This window comes from Lineus longissimus, chromosome 9 (assembly GCF_910592395.1).
Source record: "Lineus longissimus chromosome 9, tnLinLong1.2, whole genome shotgun sequence".
Taxonomy (NCBI): Eukaryota; Metazoa; Nemertea; class Pilidiophora; order Heteronemertea; family Lineidae; genus Lineus; species Lineus longissimus.
The window spans coordinates 11,630,164-11,644,605 of record NC_088316.1 but is presented as its reverse complement, the minus strand read 5'-3'; the positions used below and the strand labels follow the sequence as shown (position 1 = coordinate 11,644,605).

At 41.8% G+C, this 14,442-nt stretch overlaps 1 protein-coding gene across 1 annotated transcript in view; it reads left to right on the top strand.

The window, feature by feature from the left end:
- LOC135493975 (cGMP-dependent 3',5'-cyclic phosphodiesterase-like) overlaps window positions 1-14,442 on the top strand; it is a 164,878-nt gene that overhangs the window by 78,454 nt on the left and 71,982 nt on the right. The window contains exon 3 of the mRNA XM_064781682.1: window positions 4,840-4,934. Coding sequence (XP_064637752.1) covers window positions 4,840-4,934 — 95 coding nt within the window. The remainder of the gene's footprint in view (window positions 1-4,839; window positions 4,935-14,442) is intronic.

Sequence of the window (14,442 nt, the reverse complement as noted above, 5' to 3'; positions counted from 1 at the left end):
ATCCATTTTGCTTCTGCTTTTTTTCCAAGTAAAAGGTTTCATCCAGCTAATATTTCGAATACGTTAGTTTACTTGCTCATAGATGGATAGCTGCTTACAAAATGGTGTCATTCTGAGGTCATGAAAAAATGATTGGATCGGGGAGCGAGTGTACATCTAACGACACTTAATAGAGGATGGCATGATGCAACCTCTTCATCTCACGAGGAGTTTTTCTTGCCTACCTCATGACTTGTGGGATATCTTAGAATATAACCTGTATACGACACTTTGGTACAAGAGCAGCTGTAGATCCTGGATTACCATCAATAAGCTATTGAGAGAAATATCACCATGAGACCGCCTTGTTGCAGTTTTTTCTTGATGTACACAATGGGTGTGCTTACAATTTGTCGTGATGTCTTCAAATATTCTATCTCTTGATGTTCTTTCGAGTTAAATGTGACATGGTGCATTTGAGCATCAGCATCATCTACTGTTTCATTCGTCTTCATCCGCATCTTCGGTGCTCGTCTCAAAGACAAAGCCACACCAAAAAGCCGCACCACAATGCCGCACTGCAGAAAGAAAACAGCGTGATAATGAGGCTGGAATTCCTCAACTCCAACACAAAAAGACACTTAGCTCGTGGGAAAATCATGGCTCTTGTTTTTTTCATTAGCACCGTACCTAATAGGCAACGAATTCAATTTGGATATATTCACTGTATAATGTAATAACGGTGGTTGGGCCAATCATTTTCTGTGTTCCAAAGCAGCAAGGTTTCACGTAATTGAGTTCATTACCATATAAGAAGACGATAAGTGAGAGTTAATAAGGGTTCGCGATGACGTGCGGATTCCACCAGACAATCGCTTGCGACATAATTACACGGAATGCAACTGGTGATTTCCCAAGGCAAACATAATAGTGCAAGCAAGTTCAAGGTAGATTAGGACGAGCGGGTTACTCTGTAGTGCAGGCACAAAATCAATCCATGCATATTTTCCTATTTGTTTGCTTTCCATAGTTCAAACTGGCAGTGCATTTTTCTCTACTTTTGATGCAAATCATGTTCGAAGAACCTTATTACCAAGTGAACGCAACAATTTTTCGTTGAAAGACTCCAACAGCACAGTTTTTCCAACTTAATTGAATTTCTTTTTCCTTTCCCAGGCCGGGCCAGCTCGGCAAATTGGAAGGCCTGTCTGATTCTTTGCAATTAGGAGAATTGATGCTCCAGGGTGTTGTTGGGTATCAGCATTTTATCACCCATTATTAGAGAATGGCAGTGGATTATAGAAGTCCAGGATAATCTGATGCTTTTCTGGTGTCCATCAATAGATAAAATTAGGGAAAATAGTGTAATATTTCATCCGATTAGAATAATTAATTGTATCAAATCGCCTCTAAAATTGCTGCAGGATGAAATCGTTCCGCTTCTAAAAGCCAAGCAACGTAATGGAAAACCGTATAGGCGGGTAATGCGTTGATGAAAGAGAGATAGTGGCTAGATTTAATGATAAAATCCGCTAGGAAATTGAATCGTTTTTCAACAGACTTCTGTCGAGATCTACCCAATATCCCAAGATTATTTTCAGAATAGTTGTCGGGGAAATTTATTTTCCGATTAAATTGGATGCCCTGCATTAACTGAATCCATGAAATTGAGAACCTTATTTACAGTCGTAACAAAAGCTATTCAGCTATTATTGCCGTCTTTAAATCGATTGATACTTCCGTTATGATGAATCGCAATAAGCAATCCCCGCACTAAATACCCATTCTTGTGGCCAAGTCTTAAGGCATCGATTCCAGGTTAACAGCTGCTCGTTCCCCATCCTAGAAAACGTTCGGCGACATATATTTGAGACACATTAGCATCGTGGAGATTGGTTTGCAGTCGAGTAGGTCCTTTTGGCTAATTACCCAAGTCTGAACTGTAACATTCATGTCGTTAGACACGCTGAGCTCTTCAATTCCGCGTGTTCAGATCGACTTATCAGCATTCGCTTGCGTGACTGGAAAATTTCTCTTCGACAGATGTCTGAAGAAATAAGCTAACTTTTTCTCAGTCGATTGATTATTGTTAGGTTTAACCCCTTGAGATTACCATTCCTCTTTTTCTTCAGCTTTCGGAATTTTTGAGATGTATCTACATTTAGTCTGTTTTAGGTAACAGAGTCAGCTGTCCTAGAGAATTCAACCAAAAAACCCCAGAGTATTGTGATCAGGGTGGTGTCCATGGGGCAATATTCCTCTCTATTATTCATTGGGAACAGGTCTGAGGCACATGAGCTGGAGTCTGGTCTCCACATTTTCGTCAAGCAGATTCTTGTAAGCCCATATTGTGAAGGTGCTTTCTGAGTCGGCAGTGCCCTATTCATTGACGGTAGAACGTCACCTGTTGCTTTCTGTCTGGGGGTTGTTACCATTGATTTCCTCTCTCCATACCTTGGAGAGTATTAGATTCAAGAAAGCAAGAAAAAAACTGCAACGTGCACCATGGCTGAGGATTGGTCAAGGAACACCCAATGCATACCAGGTAAAATTATATCATCAATTATTCACCAGTGTCTTAAAGGAGTTGATAGATCACGTATGATATTGAGTAGCAAACCGGAACAGAAACTAATAAATATTGCAGGGAGCAAACCAGGGAGTGATTACTCGAGATGACCAGCACATATCAAGTAAATTCACATCTTAAATGATGCAGCAAATCATTGCATCTAGATTTAAAAAGTCTATGAATAGCGCTGCGTGCCAGCGGCTGGATCAAGATGGCAAGATGGAGCATGATTAATTATTGAAATGGCGCTAAGAGACTTAAAGAACTTCATCAAATGTTATGTACTTTAGTGGAAAATTTGAGAGCAAGGCTCTAAGGAAACATTTTCTTCGTCATTTTCATATAAGAAAATCCCAGTGGACTTCTGCTTTCAAAACTGAAATCAAAAGCATAATAGCATTAGGATGATAGCATGTCTCAAGATACTTCAGTATCGGGGATGAACGCCCACGTTCACTTTGTTGAGGATTATACATTGACAGCACAACAGCGTCAGCTAAAACAATTTCATCTATTTGACTGCCCTGTATTGGTGTTCACGTAGGTGGTGTTTACATGGTGTGAACTTGCCTAATTTGATTATTGACATTGCCTACAAAGATAGCTTGGTTGTATCATTCAGCGCACCCTGGGGTGTGTTTGTGTGAACAGGACACCCACTGCCAATCATGGGAGTTGGTAGTTGAAAAACGCAATATTTCAGATTATTCTTTTCTTCTTTGCTGCCTACAACTGCCTACAGGTACAAACATGTCTGGCTCAACCAGGACTACCTGGGAATTTAACCTGGAGCCTCAGAGGTTACAGGCACTGCTGATGTTGTCACTGCACCACTTTGACAGAGTGAAGTGGAGTTGTTCTTTTGCCTCTTGTCAGTCAGAGCTGCCGTTGTCAGTGGTCAGCTATGTAGGGTTAACACTGGCAGTTATTGTCGTTTATCCTGCTGTAGGCTAAAATTGCGACAGTGGATCGCTGATAGAAGGACATCACCGATCTTAAAAATTACAACTAATGAAGGCTTCTGCGTTTGTAAAAAATGTTAATTGACTCGATCGTCTTCATTATAACACCCTGTGTGGCAAACTGCCACACTGGCTCGTTACTCATGTCAATGAGGCTGCCGATTATTGAAGAAAATAACAGGTAGACTGCGTCATCGAACACCTGTGCCTTAGCAAAAAACTACAAACACGCAGATTCATTGGCATTAATGAGAATGCTGACAGACCATTACTGCGTGGTGAACTCTGGTTGGAGGTTGCAATTAATTTTGGGCATGTTCTGATAATGTCTAGTTGCAAGCTTTCTACGATTTTTAGATCGCATTTCCTTGGATTGGCCATACATATACCGGTACGTGTCGCTCTTGTTCCTGTTCTTGTTTTAACATCAGAAGAGCAATGGCTCTGGCTGGTACACATACCCTCTTCCCTCCAGCATTTCAAGCAGCGTGCGCAGTCCCGCTTCGGATAAGGCACTCACCGTAGCTGGGTCGCTATCTGACACTTCTGGCCACGTAGAAGAACAAGTCTGCCATCACTCCTACTGGTGCCCTTCTCATGAAGTCTTTCCATGGACCTTGTCTGTGCGCTCTCTTCCTCCTTTTCCAACACGTTTCTGACGAGCGCTCACACTTCAGTAAATACATTTATACACCAAAAGATTGGCAATCTGATCACTAGTGTCAGTGTGTGATGGATGGGTGTTGGAGAGGACAGCCTCCCTAATTGGTTGCCCTATTGGCTCCTGTTCCAACATCGATCTGCGCTGATGTGTTGTTTGTGTAATCCTCCTGGGAGTGTGGGGCTTCTATGAAAGGTTGCTCTTTACATCTCTCCTTATTGCCACTTCATGGTGTTACCATACCAGAATGAGGTCGTTTGTAAGGAAGGGTAAATGTACCATACCAGAATATGGCTCATTAGTCAGGAGCTTGAAACCTGTGTCTAATCTTGGTACCATACTAGAATATGGGTCATTAGTCTGAAACCTGTGTTCAATTCTGGTGCCATACTAGAACAAGGGTCATTAGTCATGAGTTTGAAACTTGTGTCTAATCTTAGTACCATACCACATTAGGGGTCATAAGTCAAGAATTGGAAACCTGCTCCTGGCGCCCTTGAAGTAAGACACAGTGCCTAACCCATTGATATTTGATTATAACATGTTATAAACCTTTATTTCAGTGTTCATACTGAGAACATTTTCAGGGTTTTTATTGTGTGTGTCACCGCAACTTCCATTTCATCCAATTATGTCTTATTCTTTGTCGTTTCTTGTTCTTTCAGTGTGAAGTCGTTGTGTACTTGCTGAATCCAGATACTCAGGAACTGGTCAGTTCGGATGGACTGACCCACACACTGCCAAAAGATGGACTAGGAGCGTAAGTACCTGCACTAACTATTCATCAGGGCCTGGTTGTTTAACACAGTTATAGCCACTAGTTTACAAATGTTCTCTAACATTGGTGGTAACTTAGCATTACCTCCTTCAGTTAAACCCTAGACATAACGCCAAGTTCAAGCCTGCTTTAGTTACAAAACTTGTTTTGAATAACTGGGCTCAGTTAAGTTGATTACACTTAAAGATAAGTTAACGGGAATGCTATGTTGCATCAACTTAGTGACTAAATTTCGACCCTGACACAATAAATTTTACTGTGTAAAATGCTACCAGTTTTATCAACTTCGGAAAAGTGATAATTTACCCATGAATGGTTCCATCAGAAGTGCTCAGCAGGAGCTTTTCAATGTTGAACTCACTGCCCAAGCATTAATTCAGGAGAATTGCCTCGTGCTGGGATCAAAGGAGTTTATCATAGGTCCTCTCTTTGCGCGGGAAGCACTATCTTCAACTGGTCATTGTCATTCATGGCAACCGCTGTGTCAAAGCTAGAACATCCTCAGTGGACATTCTATCCAAGGACAGAGATACCTCCAGGTGCCTCTGCAAGGATAGAGCTACGGGGCTGCCTCTGCAAGGACACAGCTGCCCCTGCAATGGCACAGTTGTCTTAAGCTACCTTGCAAGGACTGAGCTGCCTCTGCAAGGACACGGCTGCCTCAACAGAGACACAACTACCTCTGCAAGAACAGAGCTGCATCTGCAAGGACACAGCTGTCTCTGTAAAGAAGGAACTGCCTCTGCGAGGACAGAGCTGCCTACAGGTCCCACTGCAAGGCAGATCTGCCTCTGCATGGACATAGCTGCTTTCAGCTACCTCTGCAGTGGTACAGCTGCCTCTACAAGGACACAGCTGCATTTATCTGCAAAGACTGACCTGCCTCCAGATCCCACTGTGAGGAAAGTGATTATCAACTGTAAGGTGTACTTGTCCTGCATTTTACATGTCTTTCTATTTGGTTGAATTCAGTCTCTTGAAACATAGCTGTGTCCTCGTAGAGAATGACTCATTTGTACTAGTTTATCTGCTACTTGAACCTGCCCACTTTTCAATACCCAGTCTCTAATCCAAAGCCCTTTCAATGTTTTGTGTAATGACACCAGTACTCAAATCAATTTGAGCTTCTCATTGATTTCAGCTGGTATAGGTCAATGGTGTCGATTTCAAAAGATTTTTCATTGAAGGTGCGTTTGTGTCAATGTTTGTTGAAAAGTGCACGGTGTTGGGTCTATTTCAGCACTATTCGTGCATAAATGCTCCATCAACAACATCAGCGTTGTAGTCATCGTTATTATTGATACATTCGTTGCTGTTGTTGTTTGGAGAAATCTGAACAGTTATGACACCAACTTCATTGTGCGAGAACCTTTTGACATCACCCAATTACAGTAATGACACCAACCTCATGGTATGAGAACTTTTTTGACATCACCTAATTACAGTAATGTCATCAACTTCATACATGTAGTGTGAGAACCTTTTGACATCATGCAAATACAGTAATGACACCAACTTCATGGTGCGAGAACTTTTTTTGACATCACCAAATAACAGTAATTACACCGACATGATGGTGTGAGAACCTTTGACATCACCCAATTAATTCTTGTGAGCCATTTATTCTTCCTTGCTGTCCAGCATACGTGAGATTATCATGTCAGGCAAAGAGTACCTTTACCTCACCTCTAAAGTCACACCAGTCGTTCATCAGTCTGGTCACATCAAATGGCCGTGGCTGGTTGTTGACCCTCATTTACATGCAGCTGATCTCCCCTCCCGACTATAGCCTTGAATATCAGATGAGGCCCGAGGATTCTTCCTGTATTCTTCTTGGCCCACTGGAGCATTGATTCTGGTCATGCGTTGATAAGCTTCTACAATCACGTAGGCTACTTCATTTGAAGCCAAATAGAGTTCCTCTCTCACTGCTCACTGGAGCTCATCCCTTGACTTGTGCCTTGCATGTCAGTAGATGAGGCAGAAAGAGTTTGTTCTATCATTTCTCACTGGAACATTGAATCTGGTCATACTTTGGTAAGCTTCTACCATCATGTAGGCTACTTGATTTGAAGCCGTTCCTGTGTCACTGTTCACTGGAGCTCGTCTCTTGACAAGTGCCTTGCATCTCAGTTGCTGAGGCAGAGTATTCCTGTCTCCCCACTATACGGAAGCCGAGCCATGATGCAGGACAGTTTTTACAATGCCGTGTACTCTCATCTCCCCATCCGTCTGCTCAATGAAGCATCAAACTGCAGCCTTGGCATGCTTTAGTAGCTGTTACCATGTACTTTAAGGTCTTCTATCTTCATTCTGCTTCTCAGCTATCTCATTGCTCGCTGAAGCATCGAGCCTGATTTTGGCGTGGCACGCTTTTCCCAAATGTATGCTATTTCTCTCCTCCTTAGTATCTTCTCTTACCAACATCTGAATATTGTTTTGACATACTGTCAGAGTGCACTAGTCTCACTGAAGTGTGTGTCTTGGGAATCCTTCATGTTCATTCCTATTCAGGTTGAAGCGGCCAGGGTGGTTTTGAGATGTCTTTGAGCAAACATATAGGTTCATCTTCAGCTCAGACCTGCCAACACGTATTTGGCGCTTCGAGAACGTGGAGGTTCATTTTTGTTCCTTAGCAACTTTTAAAGTTCAACTTTACAGAAAGGTAGAGACGATGCCAATTGGAGTCAAAGGATAGTATTTGCATCAGCAGCCTTCAAAATATTGCAAAATAACTATTTGCTACCAGCACTGCCAATGATGAAGGCTAAAAGATAATCTGGTAAAATCTACTGCCCAAAAGTGTTTGCATCAGCAGCCTTCAAAATACTGCAAAACCGCATTGCCAACAATGAAGACTCAAAAATAATACGGAAAAATCTATTCCCAAAGTATTTGCATCAGCGGAAAATACTGCAAAATACCATTTTTTACCAGCACTGCCGATGGTTAGGGCTCAAATGAAACATGGTAAAATCTACTGCCCAAAGTATTTCCATCAGCAGCCTTCAAAATACTGCAAAACAGCAGTGCCAATGACGAAGACTCTGTCAAAGATGTCCTGGTAAAATCTACTGCCAAGTGATTTTCTATGCCAGTTTGTGGTTTTCCCAAAAATCTTTAGAACTTAATGTGGTCAACCTGACTTAGACAAGGCAATCTTTGACATGAACAGCCCTTAAAAACTCAGCTTGACATATATGACTATGATATCGCACCCTACTGCATCTCTTGCACTGTCTGTTAAGTTTAGGTTTGGACTTATTGGGGTAAGATTTTAAAATCTGCAAACAACCATTTTCTACTACTTGTAATGACAAGGATTGATGGGTCTGATATTATGCTTACACTGTTTAAGCTAATGTTGTGATCTGCAATCATAGATAAATGCCTTGTCAGGCTGCTTTAAGCTTGATTACATGACAAGGTGACGATATTTTCAATCAGGCGAGATCTAATCTCATTTACCAATCGGCTTAATCATCTTCTCATGTTGTTTGACCAGAGATTAATACAGTAATTTAGATTTCTTTGAGGTGCCAAGGAAAGAATGCGACTCATCTTGGTCATGGGGGTACAAAATGTTTGCACAATTTCTTGAGATTGCTTTTGGTGTCAGTCATGTGCCGAGTTCATGGCTCTGCTAATGCCATTAGGAGTAGATTGATGCTTGCCTTCAAGGAGCTGCTAATGCCATTAGGAGCAGATTAATGCAGTCATTATTACATTAGTGTGACTTGTCTTGGTCATTGAGGTACAAAATATTTGCACTATTTCTTGAGATTGCTTTAGGTGTAAGTCATGCGCCGAGTTCATGGCTCTGCTAATGCCATTAGAAACAGATTGATGCTGTCTTTTGCAAGGAAAGAAGGTGACTTGTCTTTAGTGAAGGAGGTATATAGTGTGACCAGAGGTTAATACAGTTGTATAGATCTTTTTGAGATGGCCAAGGAAAGAAGGTGACCTGTCTTCAGTCAAGGAGGTTTATAGTTTGACCAGAGGTCAATACAGTTGTATAGATTTCTTTGAGGTGGACAGAATGAAGGTGACTTGTCTTTAGTCAAGGAGGTTTATAGTGTGCCCTGAGGTTGATACAGTCGTTTAGATTTCTTTGAGGTGGCCACGGATCTTTAGTCAAGGAGGTTTATAGTGTGACCAGAAGTTAATATAGTTGTTTAGATCTCTTTGAGGTGGCCAAGGAAAGAAGGTGACCTGTCTTTAGTCAAGGAGGTTTATAGTGTATACCAGAGGTTAATACAGTCGTTTAGATCTCTTTGAGGTGATCAGGAAAGGATGAGGCTTTTCTTAGTGATAGTAGTTCAGAGCATTTGCACTTTGAATTGAGCTGGAGTTGGTTTTGGGCCGAGTTCAGAGTTCGTGCTGAAGGGGTAAAGTGACCATAGGCACCATTAGTTTGGCTAGAATTTGAAATCCTTAGGCAAATAAAAGTCCTTCAAAATGAAGTGATTGCCAATTTAATGAATGGGAGTCTGTTCTCTGAAAAACAAAGAACTTAACCTCACCCTTGAAATAAGCACTCACTTCATTTTGAACGAGTTGTAATTGCTTCAGGATTTCAAGTTCTAGCCGAAATGATGGTGCCTACATGAATGGTCAACACTACGATGATATTTTACAAATGTAAGTTGGCTGATTTGACGATACACCATTGTCAGACTGCATGTACAAGTACTTCTGGCCAGACACTATCATTCCTCGGTTGATGAGAAGTGACATACCATCATTCCCTGTCCTTGAATAGCAATTCTGCTGTGATCCCCTGTGGCTAATGAAGGCACATACCATTGTCTCCTCCGGATAGTCAGCCTCATCCAATTACGCTTACCACGACAGAGACAGATGCCACAAGGTCAAGGTATGATTTGGCTAATGCCAGAAATCAGCGATGCTGGTCTTTTTCCTCTGGAGCTGAAGGCAAAAGGTCTCATTTATTTGGTGGACCTACGAGTGCATAGTTCTTAAACCTGTAGTTGGGTGGTGCTGGAGTGCCATGGCATTGTGGAGTGAGGAGTCCAAATGTGGAGAAAGAGAGTATGGAGTGGTATCAGGGTGTTGTGTGACAAAAATTTTGAAATAAAAAAGTTTTACTTTGGCATGACAAATTCAGTTTAATTGAAAAATTATGCCCCTTTTATCTCGATTCATAGGAAAATTTGTGATTACTTAAAGGCCATATATCAAGGTTTTTTTGCCATTTTCTGCTGTAAGACGATTTCAAAAGTGTACCTAACACTTTATACAATACAGAAAACCAAATGCAATTAGCTCCATCCATTTTGAAGATATAGCCAATTATGTGTTTGACAACTTGATTACCTAATCAGGCTAGCAACTGGCTAAAGTTGTGATGTAGATCAGGTTATCTGTACTATGTCATGCAATCATAAAAGCAGGAGGGCCTTAATTAATTATGCACACCTGGAAGTAATGTGTTTCATTCACTATGGTGTATTGTGTGGCTCCGAATTGTGTCAAGGATAGCACAAAGAACAATCGAATGACGGATGGGACCCATTTTCATTAATTTCCAAAGCCAGTTGAACGAGAGAGGAGGAAGCTGTGGATTCGGAAGTGCAAACGTTTGGAGTGTTGGAAGCCTGGGCCTTCGGCCAAACTTTGCAGTGATCACTTTATCGATACGGATTATCACATGAAGCCGGATATCTGCATCCAACTGAATATTAAATGCCACTTGTTAAAAACAGCTGTTCCAACCATGTCAATTGCATTTAATGCCCGAGGCTGCTGAGGTAAAGTACCTTCAAAGGGAACTTTTTTACTCATAAACTTTTTTTTCATACAACAATAATAATAATCAATAATATTGAGAGCTTACATAGTGCTTTTCCTTATTTCCCTGCTCAAAGCACTATTGGGATGTACCATATTATCATCCTGGTCTCCATAGAAATCAATCAGGGGTTTCAAGGAGCAACCAGAAATGCTCACTTGAACTCAACCAAGCAATGACCCGCCCGGGAGTCGAACCCACGCCCTATTGATCACGAGACTGACTTTCTTCCACTGCACTACCGCTGCCCCATGATGATACAATCCCCTGATGATCCCCCATACTTAAAAACTGAACATTTGGACTTGGCAGATTTTCGTCTATCACAGCTCTCCAGCTGCAACCTAAAGAACTATGCACTCGTAGGTCTACCAATTAACCACGACCAATACGTAACTGCTACGCCAGGGATATACCAGTGGTATTGTCGACACATATTACTGCAAGGGACGACATGCGATCTGCCAAGTCCATTAATTAGTTGTCTTCTTGACATTGCGTGTCATGCAACAGTATTCCTCAAGAGGTACCTGGTTTCGTGAGTGGTTTATTGACAATCTGTAGTGCTCTGTAATGAATCACATGGATCATTTCTGAAGTGTCCTGCCTGGTTTCTCTTCAGAGTAACATAGTCGGGGTAGTGTCCTTCTTCGTGTCACATCCCCTGTCCTACTCATTAAATTCCACATGGAGAAGTCTCCTTAGAGGCAAGACAATTGTTTTGGCAACATCTTTGTTGATTAGGGTTAGGGTTAGTGAGAATCTGGGCCACATCAGTCTCTTAAAGTCCGGCAGTCATGATCTTCCACTATTACTCATTGATGCTAGCCATGTGGGGTTCATTCCCCAAAGTTTTCTGGCTTGTCAGACAGGGGTCCTTCTTGATACTTAAGATCTCTTTGTCACTGTTTCATTAACAGCCTCAACATAAGGAGAAGAAGAAACAAAAACCTGCAGTAGATTACAGTGCAGAATGACGTGGGCACAAGTTGTCACCAACTGATTTATACTCAGCTGTGAAGTGGGTTTTTTTTGGTGTTGCATGGTTGTTGCTATGCTGGGCGTAATCGCTGTAGTAAAGCATTCTCATCTCATGGAAACTTTGTGGAAGGCTGTTTCGGACAGTGTGCTCATCCCACCGGATCTGTTGGAGTGATGCTGCAGTGTTTTATATATTGTCTGCAAACATCACAAGATTAGTGATTAGATTTAGAATGTCTATACACACTGTATTGCTCTTGACGCAAGGGCCCAACGCGCCGCGTAGCGGCAAAAAAGCGAAGCTAGCGAAACATTTATAACGGGTCACCGTCACTTATTATTGGACTTATAGCGCATTTACGGGGTTGCAACTATTTTGCTTTATAGTGTCACCAGGAAAGAAAAGCATGCGACCTAACGCCGATCTATTTGTATAAAGTGATAATTGGAAGGTATATAGTAGGAAATATCAATAAAATAATCATTCCATATCGTCTTTTGAGGGCATTTTTGATTGTAAAAAATATATGTGTACGTCACCGTAGTCTCTGCAATGATAATTTTATCAGAGCAGTCTCGCGCAAGTAGAAGTTCTTTACCTATTAGTTCTTCACTTATTAGTCTCAACGTCTGGCGCAAAGCCAGACGTTTTCCATTACGATTTCACTACGATGTTTGACAAGAAGGAGCAGTGCGCGAGATATGCTAATGAGCAGACTTCCCTCGCTTGAGTTTCTGAAGAATGTTCCATATCGCGCTAAGCTCATCACTGCTGATTATGACAGGCGTGCAACGGTAGGTATCTGTTCTCCAACTTCCACCCTGATACGGTACAATAAGTTACCATTTGATGGGAATGGGAGAACGCCCTCACTGTGTATGGAGTCATAGGGATAAGAAGACATTATTCATTAGTGTTGGTGCAAGTGATTTTGCCCAAAAAGCATGCGCATTCAAAAAACAAAATATGCAAGGTAATCACGTACATGACCATGACGACGTGCAGAAAGTGCACTGGCCAGTGCATACCCTATGGCTATGTACTAGTAAACATGGTAAACATGGACAACATCATTATTCATCGGCAGTTCATTTTACTCCGAGCTTTTCCTGAAACATATAGCCATGATGATTAGGCCTACCATGTACCATGACCAATAACAGCACTAGATCATGATCATGTAGATGTCAACAAGTTCATGTAGATGTCAACAAGTTCACATGAACCGTATAATCCAGCATGGCGCATGTGGGGCATGCGTCTAAACCAAAGCCCCAAAATCACTTGTTTTGGTCTATTTCACTTGTGTTTCCCCCGTCTCCCAGTCCATAATACATTTACAGTTTACAATCCCCGATCATGGCCCAACAAAAGGTCATCGGTTGACTAAAGGAACACAACTGTTCAATGGATTTATAGTTGAATGCGATCAAACTACGTCTTTTCAATCGTGGATTGTAAATTTAACCCCATGGGCCTAGGGAAGGCCCTATAACAATACTTTCGACACAGTTATTATCTCCGCTGCCTCCACCATGTTACACACAGTGCTCACTGCTGATTCTAAAATGCGCCACCTAGTCAAACCAGGACATATGTTCTCCTAGGAATAGATCTCTTTCCAATATTTCGTCATTCCACTATCGTCATCACCTCATCATACTTTCATTGACATTACAGGCACACATCCACAGAGCACTCTTCAAATCATCTACACAGTGGTTATCCAACTAGGATTATAAAGGTAATTTCTTAGCCCCGCACAGTGGGTTTCAGTCTTGATAAAGGGGCACTATTGCTAGCAGCTAGGTAGGCAAGATAAAGTTAGCCGAAGTAGCCGATAGGGGTCTCTCACCCCTCAAAGTCCGTCACAACTATTCAAGCTTGTACAAGGAATACATGCAGCGCTGACTCTAACAAGACCCAATGGGAATGTCGCACAGTCATCTGTCAAAAACAAGACCTATGTTGTAGTATGATCTCTTGCCAATATTTAATAATTGCACTATCGTCATCACCTCATCATACTTCATTGACATTACAGGCACACATTGACATAGACCACTGTTGCAATCAACGACACAGTCGCTATCCAAGTAGCATTATAGAGGTAATTATCATTATCATACCTCATTAGCATGTGAACCAATCGCGTCGCGTCCTTTGCGATCACGGCAAAGCCTCATGGAATAATGTCTTTCACCGTTGAATAATTTTTCATATTCCATGCCTACAACTTCAATTTCTTCATATTCCATGGCTAGAAGTTCAATACTAATATAATATCCAAGATAAAGTTACAAGAAGTAGTCAATAGGGGTCTCTCACCTCTCACTGTATGTCCACACTATTCACGCTTGTACGAGGAATACATTCAATGCTGAATCTAACAACACCCAGTGCCCTTACTCTGTATATTAGTCACTGGAAGATGGCCCATTTCACTCCTTGCTTCTACTTCACCTATAGTCTCATTGCAAACGCCTCAGTTCTATGATATCACATTCACTTTCAGCTGTCATGCAACGCAACAACTGTGCTATCTGCCATCGCACATCAACGAAGAAGTGCAGCCGCCCACATTCCACCTCACGTCTGTCCGACCAGCTGCAATCCTCGAGGACGCCCCACTGTACCACGATTTCACTACGATGTTTGACAAGAAGGAGCAGTGCGCGAGATAGGCTAATGAGCAG